This window comes from Acipenser ruthenus, chromosome 2 (genome assembly GCF_902713425.1).
Source record: "Acipenser ruthenus chromosome 2, fAciRut3.2 maternal haplotype, whole genome shotgun sequence".
NCBI classification, from domain to species: Eukaryota; Metazoa; Chordata; class Actinopteri; order Acipenseriformes; family Acipenseridae; genus Acipenser; species Acipenser ruthenus.
This window is the reverse complement of record NC_081190.1, coordinates 77,724,443-77,749,032: the sequence shown is the minus strand read 5'-3', so window position 1 is coordinate 77,749,032 and position 24,590 is coordinate 77,724,443. Positions and strand designations below refer to the sequence as shown.

General features: G+C 38.6%; 1 protein-coding gene across 2 annotated transcripts in view; it reads right to left on the bottom strand.

The window, feature by feature from the left end:
- Nucleotides 1-20,285, bottom strand: part of mllt3 (MLLT3 super elongation complex subunit) — a 98,745-nt gene extending 78,460 nt beyond the window's left edge. The window contains exons 1-2 of one of the 2 annotated variants that reach the window (XM_059001721.1): nucleotides 20,013-20,285; nucleotides 19,217-19,397 (exon numbers count right to left, since the gene is read on the bottom strand). In XM_059001721.1, the coding sequence (XP_058857704.1) occupies nucleotides 19,217-19,397; nucleotides 20,013-20,024 (193 nt within the window). In that variant the 5' untranslated portion in view covers nucleotides 20,025-20,285. The remainder of the gene's footprint in view (nucleotides 1-19,216; nucleotides 19,398-20,012) is intronic. The other variant, XM_034014914.3, reaches the window with a different exon arrangement.
- Nucleotides 20,286-24,590: the final 4,305 nt, after the last annotated feature.

Here is a 24,590-nt window from a genome sequence, read left to right as displayed (position 1 = left end):
TGAAAAAAAAAAACACTAAGCCTTGGATTAAATAAAAAAAAATGCTGATATAGACCCCATTAACAGTGAATTTTGCCTACTTAATGAAGTTTCATTCAATGGCTACACTACTTGACTTGAATGTCTCTTGATGCTGGCAACAAGAACTGCAAGTGAAGGACGGCTTTCCAGTTTCCTTTCACTAAACTAAAGGTTTATCTGCCCTTTAAAGCATTTTACTTTATTTGAGGGTTGAAATAACAATGGCAAATGTGGTCTATCAAGTGTATTTCTTAACAATAAATAGTATAGTGTTATTTAGAAGTAAATAAACCATTTGTATACATCCCACTGGCTAGATCAGATTTATTGAAAGACATTTGATGGTTGCTATCCAATTTTCCCACCAACCTGGAAAAAACAAAATCATCCTAGTTTGACTTAGCCTGAGAAAAGTCATGTTTTTCTTTCTCGGATGCAAGTGCCAGACTGAAATCTCACGTTCACATCCCCCAATTGGCACCATACTTGGGTGATTGTGGTTGCTGAGTAACATTCCATTATATGGCCTCATTAAAAGAACATTATTGACAGCAGTTTTGCCCAATTCTACTTCCTTGACTAATGATTTAATTTCCTGTAAAGTATTGTTTTCAGTACACGTCTGAAATCTTCTCAGCTTGAAAATGCTTAAAACTCAGATTCCTGTGATACTTTATTAAATCAAGCCTTGTTGTCACCAGCCCAATGTCAGCCAATAGGCTAATCTGTGTTCGTTATGCCTCTGTGGTCCATTGTATTCATCCTCCCTGCTACACAGTACTTAAAGTTTGAATGTTAAATCCTAACATATCCCTTTTGGTAAGTTCAAATCCCTGCTATGCTGGAGACTACTTAGGGTACCCAACCAATGTAAGCATACGATGTGGTGATTTTTTTAAAACTTACTGAAAAGCCCAGCCATATAAATGTATGTAAAGCATCAAGTCATTGCAGAGCAGCTGCATAATATGCAGTCACGTTGTTGGAGAGTGGCACGTAAATCTCAAAGAGGACCAATTCATAAATGTACCAGCAGCGCAGAATACATATAAACCGTTAAGTCACTCTGTCTCTGAGCCACTACAAGCTACATTTCAGTACAGTATTTGTGCTGTATGTGGTAGATGAGCTCTAAAGTTGCAAAATGTTGACATCAAAAGTAATCTTAAAAAGGTTTAAAAAGGCCCATTTAACCCTTTGTTGGAACCATCTTCTTACCATAGGCTTCTAGGACCAACTTAAACTCCTAGGTTGACAACATTCATTTATTTAAGTTATTTAATGGTTAACTCTTGTGTGTTGCATCTTGTTTATACTGGTTGCACATGAAAATCCACAGGAATTATGTAGCAAAAGCAGATAACACTTTGTAATAAAAAAAAACAAAACAAAACTATTTGATTATATTATAGAGGCTTGGCCACATTGTTTTGTTTGTTGCATCTAGTATCAATGTCTGTATCACTAGCAATATCAAAATCAGTTGAATCAAACAGCATAGCTACAATGGTTTTGTTTAAATTCCATCTCAAACAAGCTCCTGTTTCACACGCACAAAAGCACAACATTAGGAAACGTTGTGTTAGAACTAATAACTGCTTCAAAATGAAGAGTGCCAATTTCCTAAATGCTTTGATCTCCACTATTGCCATATGGTCTACAACTGAAACAATAGGCTCCCCAGACTCTCTCACTCCGGTATCGGTGGCAACCAGCAGGGATTACCCTTTGTGAAGCCTGAAAAACAAACCAGCAGCACACACACACACACACACACACACACACACAAGCAGTGACAAAGCTGCCAAAATCTTATCCCTCGCCTTCTGCCCACTTTTACAAAATGAACACAACCTACTGAACATATTGAAAACCCATTCAACACAACCAAAACTAGACACTTATTATTCAAGTTCAAATGCAACTGTTACAATATCTTCTATTTCCAATGCAAATCTGAAGTGAACAGATCTCCATCAACAGTCAACATCTTCATTAAAAATGCATCCTTTTAAAACATCTGTCTGTGTACCACCAGGAAGGAGTGCACAGGGCTTGAATTTCATTTTTGTGTGCTGGAGGGATTTCTCCACTATGCTGCAGCCAATGCAAAAGCGCCTTTTTAATATATATATATATTTTTTTTTTTACTGCACCATCATTCACACTGGTGTTGCTTTAAAATAAGCTGCTTTCAGGAGACCTAACAGCTGTTCATCACTGTGAGACAGAGCACTCTACATTGCTTTTGCCATTGCCTGACGTGAAGTTTTTGCTGCAGCAGAAGAAAAAGGTGCTTTTCTTTTTAACCAGCGCTCCATTTCTTTCTTTTAGGGCAGCAGTGTGTGGTAGTGTTAGGGCTCTGGACTCTTGACCGGAGGGTTGTGGGTTCAATCCCAGGTGGGGGACACTACTGCTGTACCCTTGAGCAAGGTACTTTACCTACTGTAGCTTGCTCCAGTAAAAACCCAACTGTATAAATGGGTAATTGTATGTATAAATAATGTGATATTTTGTAACAATTGTAAGTCGCCCTGGATAAGGGCATCTGCTAAGAAATAAATAATAATAAACTCTTTACACCTACCAGCCCTATTTCTGCCTGTTTTTCACTGTTTTTATTTATGTAGGTTTAACTACTGGATACGGAAGGCCACAAAATATCCTTTCATATTATGTAAGTTGCAACAGGATCAGGCATACTATGTGGTAGAGATGAGAATATGTGTAAAAAAAAACAACAACTTTTTTCCAAAATAATAATAAAAAAAACCACACTGCACCATTGAACCTCAATATGAAATGAACAGGGGGGGGGGGGGGGGGGGGGGGGAGTTGAGCTTCTAAAGCCCGCCACACACAGCCTGACTCAACCCAACAATGTACATATCTGGTCATTTTTAATACGGGACACTCAGAGCAATTAAAAACTAATGTATTTTTAACTGTGGAACTAAAGCTGTCAATATTCCACCATCTTGTATGAAAAGTTACATGACAAGCTACGTCACTTAAACCTGCTTCACCATTGGTTGACACCCTTATGACTAATTGGTCTCAGTCGGTCTTGGTCGGCAACCGCCGCACACAGACAGACTGATCATATCTGAATGAAACTGCGTCTGAAGATTCAACATGCTCAATCTTCAAATCTGAAGACATCCCGACTGAAATCTGCATAATCTTGGTTTTAAGGGCATGCACACTGCTACGATTCCTCCAGACTCTGTACGGCCAGTTGAGATGAGATGAGTCGGGACGGTTTGAGTCAGGCTGTGTGCGGTGGGCTTAAGTTTTCCAACGATACCGTCCCTTTCCGTAACTGCTACAGACGGAGCAACAGACTCAAAACAAAACCTAAACTGTGAACTTGTCACATGATGAGAGGCTTAACTTCAGGCAATTTTATTTCCAGCTAGAATTACCACATACACACACACTGAATACGTCTTTAGAAAGCCCCGAGTTTGTACTTTTTAAACAAGCCAGGTAGGTGGCTTTTGCGGTGCCTGAGTAATATGTGCATAACCTTTGGTGCCCTGGCTCTCCAAAATGAATGGGGCTGAGTTAAGAGTTAAAGCGAAAGTCACCGCTTGCAAAACACCTAGATAGACTTAATATTGTCTTTTTTTTCAAAACTGTTTACTTATTGCAGTGTACTGAGTCTCTATAATCCTTAAAGATAGCGGCCGAGAATCACATACAAGAGAATAAAGTCTCGCTGCACTTAATATTCAGCACTACTTTTATTTATTTATTTTAACCAGAACTACTCAGAATGCAGCTCATAGTGCTTTCACCACTGACACCCACTTCTTTAAAGATTGTTGTAGCGTTTCATGCATTCTAAATTGGGTGAAAAATTCAGTAGCTTGGTGGTGTCTTAAAATATCTCTGCAGAATTTTCCCACACTGAAAGTTGCAGATATGCGGGAGCAACTTGAAAAATGTGCGATTCCCGCGCTGAAATTCAAGCCCTGAGTGCAGCATTACTTTCCAGAGGAAGACTTTGCAGAGTTGCAAGCTGATCAACCCTGTATTGTCCCAAGCATTTTCGAAACTAGAAAACCTACTTTATGTAACTAGATTCCGTTTCATGTACAAAACACTTTTCTGTCCAGCAACACAATTTACTGCATGTGGAAAATTCTGGCTTGCGAGGCTGGATTTAAAAAATAATAAAAGGGGTGGTTAAGCATTGTATCATAGGTGATACAGAAATAGGCATTACAGGGTTAAAGATGCTACCTGAAGAGATCTTCAACAGTCAAACAGTATTATAACTGCTACTAAACTACAGTAGATGGCAACAAACATTTATGCTGGAAACTGACATGAGATTTCACCAACAAAAAAAAGGTCTCTTGTTCCAAAAATCAAATAGGTTTCTACATGCAACCTAACTTGATGGAATAGTGAATGATCGCCTATATGCATCACATTTTTATACAATTACCAATAACACATTTGGTTTCCAATCCCCAATAATCCCATGACCGCTTTGTATTTTGCTTATGCAATGTTCTGCAGTCAGAGGTTTGACATTCACTTGCGTTGGGTTACTTCTGCCATCAGAGAAACTGATTTTTGTCAATTTGTAAGTCAAATCCCTTTCTATCCAGTCCCAGATCTTGGTATAGTATGACATTAATAGGCACACGAAACTAAACCTCTACACTGTCAATGTGATTTGCTTAATGATTTTAAAATCTTGGTTATAACTTTATTTGGGATGAATACCCCAGCTGGCCAAAATAGAGACAATGCCACATTAAGACTACTAGAAATGTAAAATTCTACTTAAAACCTGTTTCTCTTCACTTCCTCCAAGCAGTCTGCCCAAATCACTCATTATTTCTTGGAAACAGTCGTGTTAAATTCCTCTAGAATTGAAACAAACACTATAAACTGATTGATTGTCTCAGAAATGAAATACTACAGTAATTGAGCTATGCTGATATACCATAGTAATACCACCCAAATTTGTAACTGTATGATTATTGCCTAAGGTCAGACAAATTAGAGGCTGGATTTTGAGAGGTGCCCTATGGAAGCAGCGGAATGAAGTTTCATCGCAATTTGTAAATGGACAGTTAGTTATTTTACGCATCACCACTTTCTATTTTAAATGTCTTATGAGTCAATGTGTTTTCATCATCATATTTAAAACTTACAGTAGTAACACCAAAGCTCAATAACACATTTATGTAAAAGTAGTACAGCAACAGTATTCAATTTGATGATTTTTTTGTATCACATATGTTATTATTTATTTCTTAACAGACACCCTTATCCAGGGCGACTTACAATCGTAAGCAAATACATTTCAAGTGTTACAATACAAGTAATACAATAAGAGCAAGAAATACAATAACTTTTGTTCAAGCAAATGCAGTGTGCATTGGGAACCTGCTGGAATAAGTGTATACATTTATACTGCTTGTCCAAAAATCCTTTCAGGGGTTATAGCCTACTCGTTACCAAAACAACAAGTCCAATTTTTCTGTTCTTAGTTTTCTCCATTTTCAGATAAAGGCTATTTATCCTGACACATGACTAAGAAAATTGGACTTTTTTTTAAATATATAAACATTATATACATATGCATTGGAGGCCAAAACTCCATCTATCTATGACTTTCTGGATTAAGCAGCTGTGAGTTTCAAGCCACTGATGAGCATGTGTGTCTAGTAAATTTAACCCAGTGCTAGGATGTGTAATTTGACATTAAACTGAATACACAGCAAAATAATAATTCTTAAAGAATGTGTTGCTTAAGGGCCAGAAATACAGTCATTCTACTGGAACTGGCAGACACTTGAAAATACAAATAAAAAAACATTCAAAGTAAACAATAAGAAACTAAAAACTGTACTGTGCCAACTATTTAAAAACAAATATTGTAAGGACTTATATAGTCGCTAAATGATCCATTTAGTGAAGCAATCTTCACCATCTAGAAATGTTATTGAATAATTAAAACACATGATGCATTTTTCAACGCAATCAAAAACTACAGCCAAAACCATTACTTGCTTGTTATATTTTAAGTGCTGAAATGATAAGCAGAGATTGCTGCCACATCTTGTAATGAAGTGTAAAGACCTGATCTGTTTGTCAAAACAAACATCTATTAAAATGTTTTACATACAATTTTATCATCTCTGGTTATCAGAGGAACCAGCCTCAATTACAGTTTATAGTACCCTGTTAGAACAATCAATCAAAACGGCTTTACCACTTAAACTTGTAAGGCCCCTCCTTGTGTGTGCATAAATGTAGGGATCATGTCAGCTTGAAAGCAATAGTATAGCTGGCTGCTAAACGGAGTCCCGTCATTTTCCCCTCTCTGCTTCTCTGGGTATTTACTTGCTTGTACACAAGTTCAAGTTTTCTGAAAAGTGCTTATTTTCAGAAAGCTTAACCAGATTAGTTTTCTTAAAAATGCAATTGTGTGTTTCCATGCCTTTTAACAGTTAATCTAATAACACAGCATTCTGTTTTATAAACATTATGTTTTATGGCACTTGAAATGGCAAGTGCTTTTTAGCTAAATTACATTTTGAGAAAACTAACAGCAGTCTTGTGTGCATGAAGCCACATGGATTAAGATTTTATATGTTTCAACAAAACAAACCACTGCAGTTTGATAAAATAAATTTAAAAAAAGATTTAAGGCTTCATAAAACTTGGAACCAGCTGAACACAATTCATCATACAATGATTTAGAACCAAATAAATTAAAGTATCATTGAACTTAACAGGACAGTAACTTTTGGGACCTGTAAAAGTTTTGTAAGTGGTTTCACATCTTTAGGAAGTTCTAGCCATATTTCCTGTAAAAATGACTTGTTTAAGTCATTTTTAATGTTTAAGTAATTTATAACCCACTGTTGCTGCAAATAGCAACAGCAACCTCACAATTCATATATTTGTTTAAAAACAGTTGAGAGAATATTACCCCCTTGTTTTTATGTTCTTAAGTAGAAAATGTCTCAGCAGCAGACAGACCTTATTAACTATGCTTCAATAAGCTGCTTCCTCACACCCCCCTTTCATTGATAAAAAAAACAGTACGAGAATAAGCATTTACAGCCCAGTTCCTGTTTCATGCTATCTCACTCCCTTTCCCCTTTTCTTCTTCTGTTTCATGCCAGCAGCAACAGCTTGTCGTTTCACAGCTTTCCCTTTGTGTACCACCTATACAAGTAGGTATGATTTCTGGCGAGTCGTAAAACAATTACTGGTGAATTCCTGGAGCTCTTTGATATCCTGCCTGACCTGGGGAGGGGGCTTCAAAGCACTTTTACTTTACAATACAATCCACGAGGCGCTGGTAATTCTTGAAAAATGCTTTTGTCAGATAAAGAGGGTAGATAAAACAAGCTTACTGCTTTGTAGTGCTGCAGATGCAGCCACTCAAAAAAACAACTTGCCAAAAAAACAAATCCAGTGTACAACATTTTCTCGACTTAAATTCACACCAACACATCATTCAGGGTATCACTTCCGAGATTGGTTTATGTATTTCAAATCTCGTCAACACACGTGACTGTCATGGCGAAAACAAAGTTATTGTTTCAAAACAAATAAGATTCTGTTGTAATTTGTTTTGAATATACACAGAAGCCTAAATATTACTGGACTGCATCAAAAGTTCCAGATATCTGAATTGTGGCCCTGCTTTTTATTTGGATGATCCACATGTAATTTTGCAGAGTTGCAGAGTTTAACAGGAGGCTTGGTGGTCTAGTGGTTAAAAAGGGGGCTTGTTACCTGGAAGTTCCAGGTTCAATCCCAACTAAACCACTAACTCACTGTGTGCGACCCTGAGCAAGTCACTTAACCTCCTTATGCTCCATTCTTCGGATGAGACGTACCTATTGTAAGTGACTCTGCAGCAGCAGCTATGATGCATATTTCACCCCCAAGTCTCTGTAAAGTGTCTGCTAAATGACTAAATAATAATGCTAAATAAAAGCAAAAGATGAGACAGGCACCAAGCCCACGAGAAACCGGACTCATAGACTTCCTAAAGCTGCCAATAGCCTCAGTTCTAAGTCTACAGCAAGGGAAAACAGATTCATAATAAAGTCTATACACCCGACATTTGAATTTGCTGGATCACTGCAGCTATTGTGTATGCAAACCCACCATGGCTTTTTTTTCCCCTGAATGTTTAACACCACTTCCCTTTCAACAGTCACTTCCAGACTTGAAGAGGTCACTGAATACAGAGGACACAGAGGGCCGAGTGCCCCAGGCTTTGTGGTTTCCATCATGTTAACTAGACACCCAGGACACCTTAGAACAAATTATTCCAGAGACGCTGTTATCGTTAAAATCCTATAATATTGTTAAGTCATTCAGTACCATTTGTAATGAAATAACTTTGCCCTGATAATCATGATGCAGCACCCCATTTCCTTCTTACTGAACCCAGCTCATATGTTCTCTAAAGGAAGCCTTAGCCCTGTAGTTGCACCATAGCTAATTAGGCTGTGAAAATTCAGTTTGACATCACTGGGGATATACCAACTCAATGTCCAGTTTATACTATTTTCTCATTACAAAAATCATTTCAATCTCTAAAGAAACAAACATGAACATAAGAGAAATAGAAACAATAAAATATGCCCAAATGAGACCAAAATCTTAACATAATTGATTTGATGACTACTAATGACAAGTATCTTCATATTAAAATTCTCCAAAATCTATCATAATGGCAATGGCATAGGCTGCTTCAAAGCAGTAGCGAGACAGTCGTTCTGGATTGAACTTTCAAACAGACAATTATGTTGAAAACATACTTCAATTTAGCGTCGAAAATCAATGCAAGAATATATTCAGTTACCACAGAGTAAGCAACAGATTGGGTTTGCAAAACTGGAGGTAAAACCAGAAGAAACTGGGGACCAAAGCTCATTTTCTGAGAAACACCAGCAATACACAACTGGGTTGAGAGTTAAAATTATTTCAATCCTCTTTAATTTCAATCCTTTCACTACTTTGGGTTACCAATGAAAATGTGCCTGTCTTCAATATTTATGGATATGTTTTGTAAGTGTCAGGCCCCTAATTACAAAACTAACAAGAACAATTACAAGGTTCCCTTCTGGGGTCCTGAGGGCTTTCTAAACATCGATATTTTCAGTAAAGAAGCTATATAACTTTATCTATGTTCATCTTTCTCACTTTTTTTTTCCTTTTTTTAAAAAGAAAAGCTTGTATGCACGATTGTAAGGCGCATTCCAATAAATATAGAACCCGAGACCTAAAGCCCAGAGGCTAACATATTGATTTAATCATTAAATACAGTTTTTTTTAAAAAAAAAAAACACTTTCCCTCAATGTATTAAACCCTGATACATGAATGTTTTGTATTTAGTTACTACAGAAAGAAGGAATGATGGACAGCAAATGGATATCATGAACAAGACTGTTTTATGTCATACAATTATAAAAGACAAGGTATCTATATCAAATCAAAACAGTGATCAATTTACAGACTTCGTAAATCTACCCTTCTTTTTCGGCTTGTCAAAATGGGACAAGGCCAGGATTAACATCTAGATAAAGCCTGACTGTCTACTCAGAATCAGATGAAAAATGATACTATATTCAGCAAAGTAATCTTTGCAGGCTTTTTTTTTTTTTTAAGCAAATGGTACTTAAGCACCTTCATGTCCTAAAAGCCTTTAGGGAGTTCAGTGAACCCAAAAGGTATATCTTTCTAAAAACAAAAACACACACACAAAAAAACGAGAGATTTAAGCTAGGTTAACCAATCTGTGCACGTTCTTTAGAGAAAATGATGCAATTACAAGCAATCTATTCATATCTAATGTAACACCTGTGATGTGTTGTGAAAGGCTAATGCAGTTTTACTGTTTTAATGATACTCGGCTCTCCCTGTGACTTTACTGTATAAAAATTAATGATGCATTGCCCATAAAGCTCGGCATCCCAGGGTCCAGCTGAAATCAGCAGAACAGAAGAAATAATATAGTACGATAGTTTGGTTTTTCAACTCCTGCAGAATTTGAATGTAGGATGTAGTCACAGGACTTAACTCGTGCATGTTCTGATTAAACATTACATAATAAAATGTATCTGGTTTTATATATATAGACACCCCATAGATCTGGCTCCCCTTTTAAACAAACACTTAATGCATCCTCCCAAAAACAACTAAAATGCAAGATGGTGTTGCTTGCTGCATGAGACCCTCTACTGCTGAACATATTAGCACAGTATAGGTACATTATTTCCTTACATAGTCTTTCAGTCACCTGCTATATTTGTTTGGGGGGGGGGGGGGGGGTCACACTCTTACTCAGGACGTAGGAATAGCTCATAACTAGTTTTACTAAGCATGCCTACTAATGATCAGCACTGACAAAGATAGTGACAAACACCTCCTGATATGTAGCACGTATACTATAAAACAGTGGTTACCTCTACTATACAGAACTTAAGGGTCTATCACCAACAAATAGGACTGTTGGGTTCAGGACCAGTAAATGACTGAGTAATATTATAGAAAAATAGAATAATGAATCCCCAAAAGGAACGATATTAACAAGCTATTGTATAAGGCAAAAGACAAGACCCAGTCTATAGCACATGAATTGTGCAATCAAAGGACAGCCAATAATAATAATAATAATAATAATAATAATAATAATAATAACACACTAGTATTTTCTCCTTTAAAAGCTTATATTTGCAGAAATGTACTTGTCTATGGACACATTCTTACCCCCACATTGTAGAGAGTATTTGCCAGTTATTTTGTTAATTTTAAAATCATTCTTCCTATCTTGCAACCACTTTTTTAAAGTGGTTAAAGAAATTAGTGAAACATCTAATACTGCATAGTAAAAGTGTGTCATGGCCATCACTTGTAGGGGGAAAAAATCCTCTTATGGACAGTCATCATGGGACAAATGTGACCAGTGTTAAAAACAGAACTTAGAAATTGGAATTCAAAGAGTCAGAGTACATTTTTTCCAGTATTCTAATAAAATTGAACTGCAGTAACAAACAGATCGAAGGTGGCAACAGAAATTAATGAGTTTATTTTGAAAACACAAGATCCTGTAATGCTTTCCACACAAATCAATCATACTTGAACAAAAGGTCATGAAAGAAAGACAGGAAGAAAAAAAAAAAAAAACACACACACACGTTACAATTAATTTAGGTTTCAGATGGTCCTTCACAGCATCCAATGCTAAATTTCTGGTTTCCAAGGCTACCCAGTATGTTGGAGAATTGTAAGCTTTTATGGTTAGGCAGCCATTGGTTTCAATTAGAATATCTATGTGCCAATAAATATATACAAAAATAAAATATTAAATATCTATGAAGGCACATCAAAAGGAGCCAACCAGATGCTAAAAATAAATAAATATACCTTTGTCATCATTATGATTAAATATTATAATTCATTTTGTCAATGTCTATATAAACAAAACAAAACAAAAAACATATGGTCTGTCAGAGATGGACTTTAAAATATTTATATTAATGTTGAAAATATATTTATTTATAAAAGACATGTGTTTTCAAAGTAAAGTAAGTAAATGATTCCTTGTATGTCCTGAGAGGGCACCAGTGTAATCTCTAACAGCTGGTAATTTGACTGTATTAAACAATATAGACGTTCAAAAGGCAAAGGAAGTGAGCTAATGCTGTGCTCGACATTTAAAGACCAGACCACTGGGTGTTTATCACATGAGGGGTACTGATAGAAAACAATTCTTAAAGTCTATTAACATTAGAATGTCAAACACAGGTTTCAGATTTCCTTTAAATTTCTACAGTCTTCAGTCAAACAGCTCTCCTGATCAAAGTGCCTGGGCCCCTGAACAGAAAATAATAAGCCGGACTGTTTATCTTAAAAAAGGCACAACACAGCTTCAGCAGCCTTGGACAAACCTCAAACCGTTTCAGTGATCTTCTCACAAATCTGGAGAGCTTAAAAACGATTTATTTTTTTGCTAGATTAGACATCCCGCATTATAGGGGATGTTATGGCAAACTGAACTTAAACCTGAACTTAAAACATTCTAGCATCAGTGTCAAATGTCAAATGGAAGTCCTCAAACAGCAACACAACCCAGTTGTTTACGTCGGCTTATTATACAATAATTCTTAAATTATATATATATATAATACATAAGCCCCTTGACTAAGTATGCCTGATACCCATTTATACCATAAGTCCCAGACTTCTGTCATTTCCTTTTCTGGTTATTTATTAAGGCAACTGCCTCCAAGAAATTTTTGGAGAAAAAATAAAATAAAATAAATCCAACCCCAATTTTAAAAGCCCACACTGTCAATCACAGTGTGGCACCAAATTACACAGCTAGTGCAAGTACTACCGCTTGAAATTGTTGTTTGCGATAATAAAAATGTTCCCCCTATATGCAGTGCTGATTTTCCACAAAACAGGTTTTTTTTACGTTAGGTGCACCAACCCACCATACTGTATAACCATTACAACTTGCATTTTAAAACTAGGCTATACTTTGTTACCTCTAAAAATGTTGTAATGAGGTAAAACATTAAGCATTGAAGTTTCAGTTGTTTATCATTGCTTGGATTCAGTTTGTCACTAAAATACTGCATTCTGCATCAGCATTAAAAACTATTAGAGTTGACACAAGCCTCTGTTATTTAAAGGAAACACGCCTCATTATGGATGTCAGGTTAGATGATTTAGTTTCTAAGGTAAGTATGTGCCTGCTGTGAACGTACCATTTCCTTAATACTCTACACTCATTCTTCAAGACAAGACAAACATTGATTCAGTGTGCTTTCTGCCTTCAAAGACCTTACAAACCTATTTAAAGTAGTTCTGCTAGTATTAGGAATTTAGCATGATTTATATTTTTGAATACAGCTTTGCAAAAATAAACACACACCCCATGATTGATTTTCAAGAGATCTCTGAGGCTTAGCTCATTTGAAAAACACTACAGTACTTTCTTCAACCTAGGTGTACTTGTGAAGTCTGGAAATTTCTTTATACAGTACTCTCCAGCTAAGAGAACACCCCTCGGGAAGCATGTGAAGTGTTCTTATAGCCGAAGTGTTCTCTAAGACGGAGTTAGCCACCAGACACAATATGAATCAATCAATCAATCAATGTATCAACATATGAAATTAACTGAATAATTAAGAGAAAAGCAATAGGCAAGTGTATGTTAAATAAACTATAACAATAAAAGTAACATACAAACTAACATTAATAAACTGTCAAACTAAATTAACACAGCACCCCTACATGTTACAAAATGCAGCAGCAACATACAAGACATGTACATTAAACAGAATGGTGAAGCAACTCACCAGAACAGGAAACACCAAATTGCTCGGCAGCTTGTGTCCGATTCAGGTTTTTTTCCAAGAGCTCGAACAATTTCCAACAATTTTTGTCAATTGTTTACATGCCGTTTTGTAGCGATGATGTGCACTCGTGAAATCAGAATACAAAAAATGAGTCAATGATATTATTATTATTATTTGTTTATTTAGCAGATGCCTTTATCCAAGGCGTCTTACAGAGACTAGGGTGTGTGAACTATGCATCAGCATGCAGAGCCACTTACAATTACGTCTCACCCGAAGGACAGAGCACAAGGAGGTTAAGTGACTTGCTCAGGGTCACACAATGAGTAGGTGACTGAGGTGGGATTTGAACCGGGGACCTCCTGGTTACAAGCCCTTTTCTTTAACCACTGGACCACACAGATATGACAGTGGTTCTGGAAAGATTTATTAAACTAATCTGTGTCTCAAAACACTCTCGCAATGACAAGTCGCTTTTGAAAAAAGACTGAATAAACCCTTTTAATTTAAGTGTGATGATGATGAATTATCAGGGTATAAAACAGTACTGTATCCAGATATGCAGTCCAGATAAGCTACATACCTGCCATTTTTACATGTTAAAAAATCCGAAATACGCATTAAATGTAAAGCGTAAAAATATGCATAGCAATTTTGCTGCACAGCTTGTCTGCCGCCCCTAAAACGAACAACTATATCTCCCAGAATACAACGTATTTAGTTACTAGGAAACTGTACACAAGGAAAACCACTCCAACAAACATTATCCAATCTCTGGCTAGCCCTGTTGTCTTTGCAGCCAATAACAGTAAGAATAAGAAAAATTTGAAGCAACACAGGTTGAAGCGTAAACACCCCAGTCCTGCTACAAATCAAACTGGAACCATCGTCAGAGGCAACTGCTAAAAAAGGTGCCTATAATATTAAACAAACTGTTTTATAACGTAATGGATTTTCTTATTTTGTGTATCTGTATGGCTTTATATTGAAGTTAACATTTTCACTGAGTTTAAGAATTTAATGTTAAAATATAACGTAATTCATTTCAGTCAGTGTGATACCTTGATAAAATGTGTGCAGAGCCGCTAAAGAACCCTGTAGAACACACGCATGGTTGTATAGTAGTTCAAAGTAACACTGCAGTTAAAATGGAAGGCTTTTTAATGCCTACTCCATTACTATTAAAGATACAGTATTTCAAATCGAGATTACTCATGACTTCAAGGTAATGTTGCATTTTACCTCCTGAAAATACATTTTACTCTCTCACTGTTAGAGGGTAAGTTACTCCCAGACCTAAAACCTTATCTGGAGTGCTGATTGTATCCATGGTGAATGAATCACTATCGTTGCCAAGAAGGTGTTCTTTTAAGCGAAGTTCCTGTTCCTTTAGCCGGAGTATTTACAATGTTCTCTTAGGAGGTGTTCCTGTACGCGGAGACTACTGTAATAAATCCGAGATCCTTAGCTTCACATAATTGATTCGCAACAATGTGACCAAGTCACTGCAATGACAAGGTCATGCCTGTGAGGACATACTACTGGCAAAGACTGGCTTCACAAATTTGCACATGCGTGGTGTTTGAAATGATGCTATGGCTTAAGGCTAGGACCCTGAAATCGATTTAGGTTCTTTGAATAGAATCTGCATAACTTGAAGCAGCAAAAATGTATACAGAAGATGATACATTTTTAGCAGGGATTCAAAACAATATAGTTAATAATATATAGTATAGTTAAATCTATATTACCGGTTTAATATGTACAAAGACTTTTAAAAAACTCAAAACAAATGTGCAACTGTGCAACCGCATTTCTAAAAACCTAAATTTAGCTAATGCAAATCCTGCTGGCATACACAGGCCAGGATTTTCAAAGCATGACAAAGACCTTGTAACCACAGCCTACCAGCTAGCCAAGTGAAGAGGGATGCCAGATTTAAAAAATTAAAAAAATAAAGCATTCTCTTACTGCTGTTCTTGATTTTAAGTGCTGCAGTGCAAACAGTAGCAATAGATGTACAGCTATATTTACGGTCCTGTACCTACCAAACACCCACAGAATGAACAATTAATGAAATAAAACAAAAAAAAACAAGACATCGGTGCACGGGCTGAATGTCATAACCACTGTTCCTTAGAAGTGAATAAAGCATGCCTCTATAGTGTTTAAATAAGTAGATTCAAATTCTACAAGCCTTTTGGCCGTCTATTCCAGTACTATATTTATTTATTGTAGTGTACCTTGTCTTCATAATATGATGGATGAAGACAAGGTACACTACAATAAATACAGCACTGGAACAGTAGTCTCACATTATTAATGCCTTCAAAACAATCCACTTTACTGGAATTTAATAAAATATAATATGTTAAATGCTTAACAAAGCATCATTAACAACCCTTAGCACCTTAATCAATACACCACCTTTAATTGCTGTAATGCAATTATAAACAACATTTGGTTGCCATGTTAAAGTGAGAAAGCTGTGATTCAAATGACAGCCCACAGGACTAAATAAAGTGCTCTTGGAATAAAGTTGCACCAGTAGTGTTTATTATGGCAAGTGTATAAACTCAAATTGTGTGCGTTTTAAATTATAATATGCCTTTATTTCTCATTTAACTACACTCAGACTTTTACCTTTACTGGTTTGAGTATATATAAAATTACTCTTCTGTTCAGAAAGAAGAATCCTGACATATTATAGTAGATTGCATAATTGCTTACATCTCTTCCAGTCTGGTAAAAAAGCCAAATCACTGTCTTCAAATCAATTCAGATTTTCAGCATAAAATAGGCAAATCTAAAATGGTATATACATTGATTAGTATTGACTTAAGGCTATTTTAGCAAGTTATAATACTGTGTTTGTAATATATCTTTCGATTAGAATGGAAAGTCTAGTTCCTTAAAGACAACATAATTAAATGAGCAAATGTTCAGTACCCTGTGTTCCTGCTGTGAGATCAAAATGACATCACGGTGACATCATCGGGTGATAGAACATCAGACAAGAAGGGTTACAAACACGAACAGTTGGGTTACAATAATAAACAGAAGAGTCTGTGTCGAGCCATCAGGCTCAGATCTACTTCCAGAGGACTTTAGATTCAAAAGACAACATTAAATCAGGATTGAATATCAGCTAATTTAACATAGATGAGAGATTAAGAGACAGACTGTATTCTAAGGCTATATTGAAAGAAACAAATTGTTATTTTGCGTTCCCCTTCACCACAACAGACAGACTGTTCAAAGGGGAAATCACATTTCTGAAAGCCTTTTTAAAATTCAAATAAACTTCAAATATTCTGATTTCTTAAGAAACACACACAAGCCTGGCTGAACAAGACTCCAATGTCTTAAACTTAGAGAACCAATTCATAAATGAGAAAGTGAATCTTTAAAACTTAAGATTGTTTTAAAAAAAAAAAAAAACGTAGATATTCAATAAATGGTTTACATGTATCCACTGAAACAAAAACAGTCATACTGTATGTGCCTGGTTGAATCATGTTCATGACACTGTATTCATTAAAAGTCCAGTAAACATTTCAGTTTTGAATTCAATAACTTTATATACAACAGCCCTGCAGTATAAAATTAAATAATTAATATTATTTCTTAATCTCAGACATATAATTCAGACCCCTGTTTTGATCTACCTTAGGGTGTCCAATCAGGGTCTGTAAACCAACAGTAAATTATAAATCTGCTCCTTATATTTATGTTAGAGATGTCTCTGCCATCCCCCTCCACTCATGTCTACATTTTTAAATGTACAGCCCTACGCCATACTTGAATCACAGAAGTGAGAGACATGTTAGGCACAGACTAATCTTACAACTGTTCCCAATAAACGAGTGTTCTCTTGCAATCCGAGTTGCGTGTAATTACAATATGACAGGGTCTCTCAGGCACTGGAGCTGGCCTCATTCCCAGCACTTGTCACGTCAAGGAAAATTCAAAAACACCAGCAGCTGTAGAAAAAAAAAATAATCCCCAAAGCAACAAACATTTTAATTGATCTCTGCCAAGATCACCAAACGCAAACATAGCCAACGTGAGACCTAACCCAAAACAGAAAGCATTACATCAAATATTTCAATAGCCTACTGTACTTAACAACAAAGCATTGCCACACCTACAGCGTTCTCGTTCCCCAAGGTTGTGCACAAAATAATTATGTATGGCATAACATCTGGCATTCAGATTGGCACAAATGAACACAAAACGCCAGACCAAGCAGGCATCTCCCGTGGCCTTACAATGACAGCAACCGACTGATCAAATTATGCAGAGGACCGCTATTTAAATCTCGTTTTACACAAGTTTGTGTTTCACTTTTAGGGCAACTCCAGAGAATGAGCTTTTGAAATTGCCTATACAGAATAGCTAATAAATCGAATTACTACTAGTAATATCGTGCTACTTTGTACTCATTTGAAACAAGTTGTGGAAAGAGATTCTCATCATTGCAACAATTTCAGTGGCACCTCATTTCACAGTTACAATGTTTCAGTTTTAGTATATTTTTTGAACCAATAGCCTACCAGTATTCAAAGCAAGATCTCAGTGGTTAAAACCCATTTCAGAAATGAAACTTTGCGAGTTTCTTTTTTCATCAACAGACATGCTTTTAAGCTTTAAAATGTATAATCTAAACAGTTCCAGTGTCATATATATTGAGATACAAATTAAAATGTAGATTGCAAACAAGATGACTACCAACTAGTCCAATGTTTTGTCTATTTATAAATTAAATACACCCATTCACCAGCAAAATTGGGTATCGACAGATTTACTTTAATCAACATGTCTAATTTGCACCGGTGTTACGGAGATGTTTGTATTTGACGCCTGCGTAGATCAAGATCGCTAAACATGAACGCTTGATGTTTCTGAACAGCATTTACATGTAATAAAATTAAAATGTGTTTTAAAAGAAATACTGTTTTATAAGGTTACTTTTAATCAAGGGTTTCGTGTATTGAGCAACGCAGGAGGCCGAGCGTAGGCCCTATAGAAATTCAGTGGTGTTAAATGTGCTGTTTTATTTTGCTACAGAATTAGTTTGGTCTTGTTTTCAGTATTTGTTGCAAACTGCAGCAGAACTCAATGGCAGTGCTTGAGAACACAGCGGGGCTGAAGCACAGGAATATCGCGCATCCACGTCCAGCTTTGAAAAACGGCATCTGCACGCATGGAATCATGCGGGGATAGAGAATTCTATGGGGATGCAGAAATCTGCGTAACACCGGAAAGCAAATAAGAAACTGATATTTCCATCCATTATCTGTAACCACTTAATACTATAGAGGGTCGCGGTGAGTCGGAGCCTAACCAAGAAACTGATAAATGTTTAATAAAAATAACAGTACTCTATATTCACAAAGTGTCCCCAACAATTAACTTGTCAAACACTCCGCTGCAACATACTATTAGTCAAGTAAAAACGAAAATGGTACTTTAAGATTCATTCTCAAACAAATTAATCTTATATTTTCACAAATGGGTAGACATGTATGGTCAATTAACAAGTGTTGCACCTCAAGCGCATTATATAGCCTATATTTATATAAATGATCTGTGCTAACTAATTAATTCGACCCGAAGAAAAACAAAAAACGTAACCCCATTCCATACAAACACATTGACTTTTCATCATTAAAAATACACACCATTTTAACAGAACCAGCAACACCAGACAAATATAAACTGATATAAAGTCCAAATTAACAATCACACTCAATAAACTACCAGAAGAAAAAAAAAAACATGAACAAATTAAAACTTCCAACCATAAAGTAACTTTATATATTCTTACCTCTTTTTGGTCTCGGGAAGCTTTCGTGCAGGTGAAAAACTACTTTTTCCACAAAGTGCTGAATGTTGCTGTGCTCCGGTCCTCTAACAAACACCATCCAGTCGTGAGTAAAACCTTCCACTGTAGGTTTCTTCCTGACCTGGGCACGGTGACCGAGCTCCAATTTCACCTGAACTGCACCCTAGAAGGGCAAACAAACCCCATACAACTTTAAAAGTATAAACCGGAAAAATCAGCAGAAACGCGTTCTGTACGGATTAACAAATTAAGAACCAAATGCGCAAAAAAAAAAAAAAAAAAAAAAGGATCTACAAACAATTCTTAATATATCAAATTAATAGCAATACGCATATGACCATTTTGTAATGTCCGTTTTTTTTATAAATAAAGTAATGCATCATTTATAAATGTATCTAAATTCACGAGAACAACAAAATTGATTAACAAAAATAGCAATGCCCCATCATAGAACATTTCCACAATCGTTATTAAATTAAACTGCCTATTCAAAAGCATGACATGTCTGTTGCACGGGTCGTAACTGCTTTGCAGCGTACTCTTGAAATATTCACTCAAATTTGAAGAAATTCTACAACTTCTTTTTGCAGACATGCTGTAATGCGTGAGAAATGCACCACTGTAGACGCTCCTCTGCTTCACTAGTTGTACTGTACTTGTATAGAAATATGGCTGGAAAGCTGCACCAGTATGTGAACTGCATTATCACCTTTTGTATGAGCACAACAGTATCATGCATTTGTATGGAATACACGGGCATTGAGCTGTGCATACTCACCGAAGTGGCCATGCTTGAGGCCGTGTGTTACTGCAGTTTCATGAAGAAGTTGGTTTAAATGAAAGGATAGTTCATAAGGTTGATGGCGGACATGGTCTCTCTTATTGAACTGAGCCCGAGTTCCAAGGGCTGAAGATTGAGTCAAGACGCATGCGCTGTTTGTGTACACTGACAGTGAGACACAGACATAACTGAGAAAGGCGAGCCAATGAAACGAGGTAACTAACTGATCAGTCAGCCAATGTCATGCTGTACCTAACTACCCACCTAAGGAGCGCTGCCACACAGAGGAACGCAACTACTGCTTAGCAACAAAAGAAAAAAGGGTTAACAGCAAGAAGTAGTACGTGTATAATATAGTTCTTCATCTTTACTATTATTAAACTGAAAGATTACTGAGAGGGATTTGTTATCACGGCGTAGCGGTTTTTTGGGTTTTTTTTTTTTAATAGGCAAAGCCTGTCGTCACGCTGGTGTGCTGTGAGAAATAATTTAGGACCAAACTCACAACAGAACACAGGAAAGTTAGCCTACTAAAAGACAGGATACGAGGTGATAAGGATTTCCCGCAGTCAACACTGGTTCACGACGCACAAAAGTACCTCTGCTCGTAACTCAGGAAAGACATGGTTACTGAACTGCAGTAGCCACAGGGCCGTGCAGGTAAAAGATAAAACGAGCCGAAAATCGATAAGCGATGAACTGATCTAATAAATACCCCCCCCCCCCTCCCCAGACATATATATATATATATATATATATATATATATATATATATATATATATATATATATATAAAAAATGTGTGTGTAAACCACCATTTTTATTATTGATTATTGATAATAGATGGTAAAGCCCTGCTGACAATCACAGAAACGATCGGCAACACTGCGTTCACTGTTTGAAAGTGCAACAAATGGAAATGGGGCACCTTGAATCTAACCATTTGGAAATGTTACAGGTGTCCAGAATTTAATATTATATTACATACTGAATCCACGAGATTTTAAAATTTAGAAAACGAAGTTACATTGGGGACCTTGTTAAAACTTTCACAGTTGAGGTATGCAGTGTTCATAGTTGAAAAAGAATAACGCGACCGCAATTTTGGTCAGTGCAAAAGAGGCATATTCCACGGAGCCGATACAAAACCAAGACTTCTCACATGTAATATCTCTAGGCGAGGTTTACGTTTACGGTTATTTGTGCTGTAACTGGATGGCAGTGCAAAGCTATCTATTTATTTACAGAACTAATCTTAACTGCTCTGGCAATCAATGATTATATTGCTCTCTATTACCACTTAGTTAACAAACAGGGTCTTCCAGCAGATAGTTTCCTATCAGTAAGTAAACAAGTTGATGACGTGCAATAGATTTATGAAATATTTAATTAGCTAATTTATTGCAAACCAATATATATCATAAGATAATCATAAATTAATATTTGTAATATTCATACAATTGACCCACAAAAACACAAATATAGGCAATCCATCTAACAAAGTAAAGTGTCAAATTGTAGCATTTAGCAAGAAAGTGTAAAGCAGGTATTCTTAAAATGGCAGTTCGTTTATTCAGCAACAGGAAAGCACACAGATGTTCAGCATGATTTTCTACTCACTTGAATCCCCTAGCCACAGCTAGCTCTCAGGCTGCCCCTTTATAGCCTACAGACCAATCAACATTGCAACATTGTGGTTGAACCAATCAGTGGCCACTACCCCTAACTCTGTAACAATATAGTTAAACCCTAGATGTTATCTGTCCCCCTCCCCTAGCTCTTGCCAGGTGCAAAGTCGTGTGGCACAGGGTGAAATTGCTGTCGGAAAAAAGAAGGCAATCTTGACAACAGAGCATGATTCAATAGCCAGCAGGCTCATTATTTGCAGCAACAGGTTCACAGCTGCACCCTCTTTTATCCCCCCTCAGACCCAGACACAGAAAACACAAAGTTACAAGTATGTGAGGCTTCGACCAATCAGCTCCCACTGACCTTTAACTAACAATAATGTACAGTAATAGAATATCACATTCCTCACCCAATCAGAGTCCTGTACAGCACCTGGTGACTCCCAGGTTGTCGCTGTGCCCCCCCCCCCCCCCCCCCCCCCCCCACGTGGATTACTTTGTGAAGTAATCCATAGCGCCACAATGTAGTGGTTCCCCCCTGATCAGACTGCGGAAAGGGGCCCAGGATATCAACCCTGATTCATCACATTAGCTCCCCGGCTGAAAACATACTTCTTGCAACATACTCATCAAGTGGCGTGCAGAAATCCTCCACGTCCCAATGCCAGCGACCCCAGTAGAATGCCTGTCGGAGCCGCTTGAGCGTTTTGTCGTCAAAAGGGTCCTGAACCCGGCAAGCCATGATGGGTGTGTAGTACCGCCGTCTGTAGTGCTGTGTAGTACCGCCATCTGGGGTGCAGCACCATGACCTGCCACCTCACCTCCCGGTCTGCTGGCTCCTTCCACCGCCCGCTAAGAGTCCTTGCGGATCACTTCATTCAGCCGCTGGTAGTCCACACAGAACCTCCCGTCATCCTTTTTGTGGACCATAACGACCGGCGTAGCCCGCAGGCTGTCGGACAGCTCGATGAATCCGGCCTGCCACATCTCGCTGAAGATCTTTTACGCAGCCTCTTGCCAGGCCAGGGGCAGTCGGCAGAGCCACAGCTTGATAGGTTCTGCGTCCTCCATGTCGATGGTGTGCTGTACTAGATGAGTACAGGTATTTTTGTACTTCAGCAACAGTTTCGCAGCTGAAACTGCTGCTCCGGGCTAAGCCCCTCGCAGCTACGGTGCCAGACTGCATTTACAGCCACTGAAGTGGCATCCTGGTGGACAGATCACTGAGCCGCAGTCAGACTGGCAGGCTGATGAGGTCGGGCTGACCGTGGGCTGTAAGCAGCAGCCGGTAGCATGCTGACCGCTGGACTCACAGTCCTGACTGCACCACCCCGGGATAGTCAGCGCAAGGCTCGGGCCTCCCTGGAACCGAAGAACCCCCTTCTGTAGGTCTTGCAGGCTGCCGGACTGCCGTAGAAAGTCCAAGCCCAGGATACAAGGATCCTGGACTGCCGACCTAAATCTTCATGGCCCGCTCCCCTCTCATTGACGACAACCCCTCAGTCACTGTGCGTAGCTGCAGGGTAGTGGGTTCCAAGTGGTGCTGCTGACTCCCGGCGGTTTGCTGGTAGATATCGGGCCGCACTAGTGTCACACTCGACATGGTGTCCACCAGCACGGTGCAGGGAACCCCTTCGATTGACGAAGGGATGTGGCTAAAGACAGTTGTCCTCCCCATGACTATGGCTGGGCCAGACAGGTTGGTGTCAGTTGCGGGTGCACTGCCAGCTACTTCTGGTTGGAGCTGGCCTCCACTCCCCTGGCTGTACTGCTGGGCCCCTCCTGGTTGTGGTGTCTGGATGCGGTGTGCAGGTCTGCTAGCTGTTTCTGGGGTGCGCTGTAGCCGGGTCTGCAGTCCCCTTTCCATGCAGATCTGGAGTCATTTCCCGACGGCTGGCGTGGCCGGGTGACCAGAGACAGTGAGGCTGCTGCCGGATACTGCACCTACAGGTGACCAGGCTGGCCGCAGTTCCAGCAGAGCCGAACCCGAGAGCTGGAGCGCAGGAAGCTACTGTTGGTAAGTGCTTGCACAAGGGCGACGACCTAGGGGAGCCAGGGGGGTGTAGGAGTGCCTCTTTCGGGTTCCCTTTCATGGAGCTAGGCTTGACGCACTGCGGGTTGGCTCCTTGTTGATCCCTTCTCCTGCAGTGGCAGGTGTTTGCGCAGCTCTCCGTTCCCGTGTGCCTCTATGAATTGTAGCCTGGCTTGTTCTCCTTGTTCAACGGGGGAAGACTCTGTGTTTTGCCCACCGGCTCTCCCTCTCCAGCTCCGATGCAAGACTGGTCAGGCTCACCTTTGACTGCCGCAGACGGCATCACATCTCAACCTGAGCCACTCTGGAGCGACCAGGCTCCTGAAGCGGGCGCGCGAGAGCCTCGCTCAGAGCCGTGCATTCTCCCAGGCTGTCAGGAGGAAGGATTAACAGGACCACCTGTGCATCGCCCCTTAGCGCCCCAGTCAGTCGGCTTGCCTTCTCTGCCTTGCTCCAGCCATCGAATCCCGGGATCTTTATTCCACCTGGCTGTTCTCTCGACCTGCCACTTGTTCACTGCTGACCACTTGGGTCTTGCTGCTCGCCGCTGGTCTGTCAGTTTGCAGCGCCTGATTTGACTCCACCCTCCCTTTCCTGCTCAGCAACCCACTTTCTCAGCCAGTCTCAGGAGACTCCCTCTCTCGCTACTGATCTCCGCCCGGACGGTGTCGGCGTGTCGGCTCTGGTTGCACCTTCCACTGGCTCCTCCTTTACTTTCCATGGTGTTCAATCCATCCCACTTCTCATCACCAATGTAGCAAAAAATAATGCAGTCTTGACAACAGAGCATGGTTCAATATCTGGCAGGCTCTTTATTTGCAGCAACAGGTTCACAGCAAGTAACACAGCTCACAGCATACCATGCTCCATTCTCTGAATCCACACATTAATTTGGAATCGCCAATCATTTTTTTT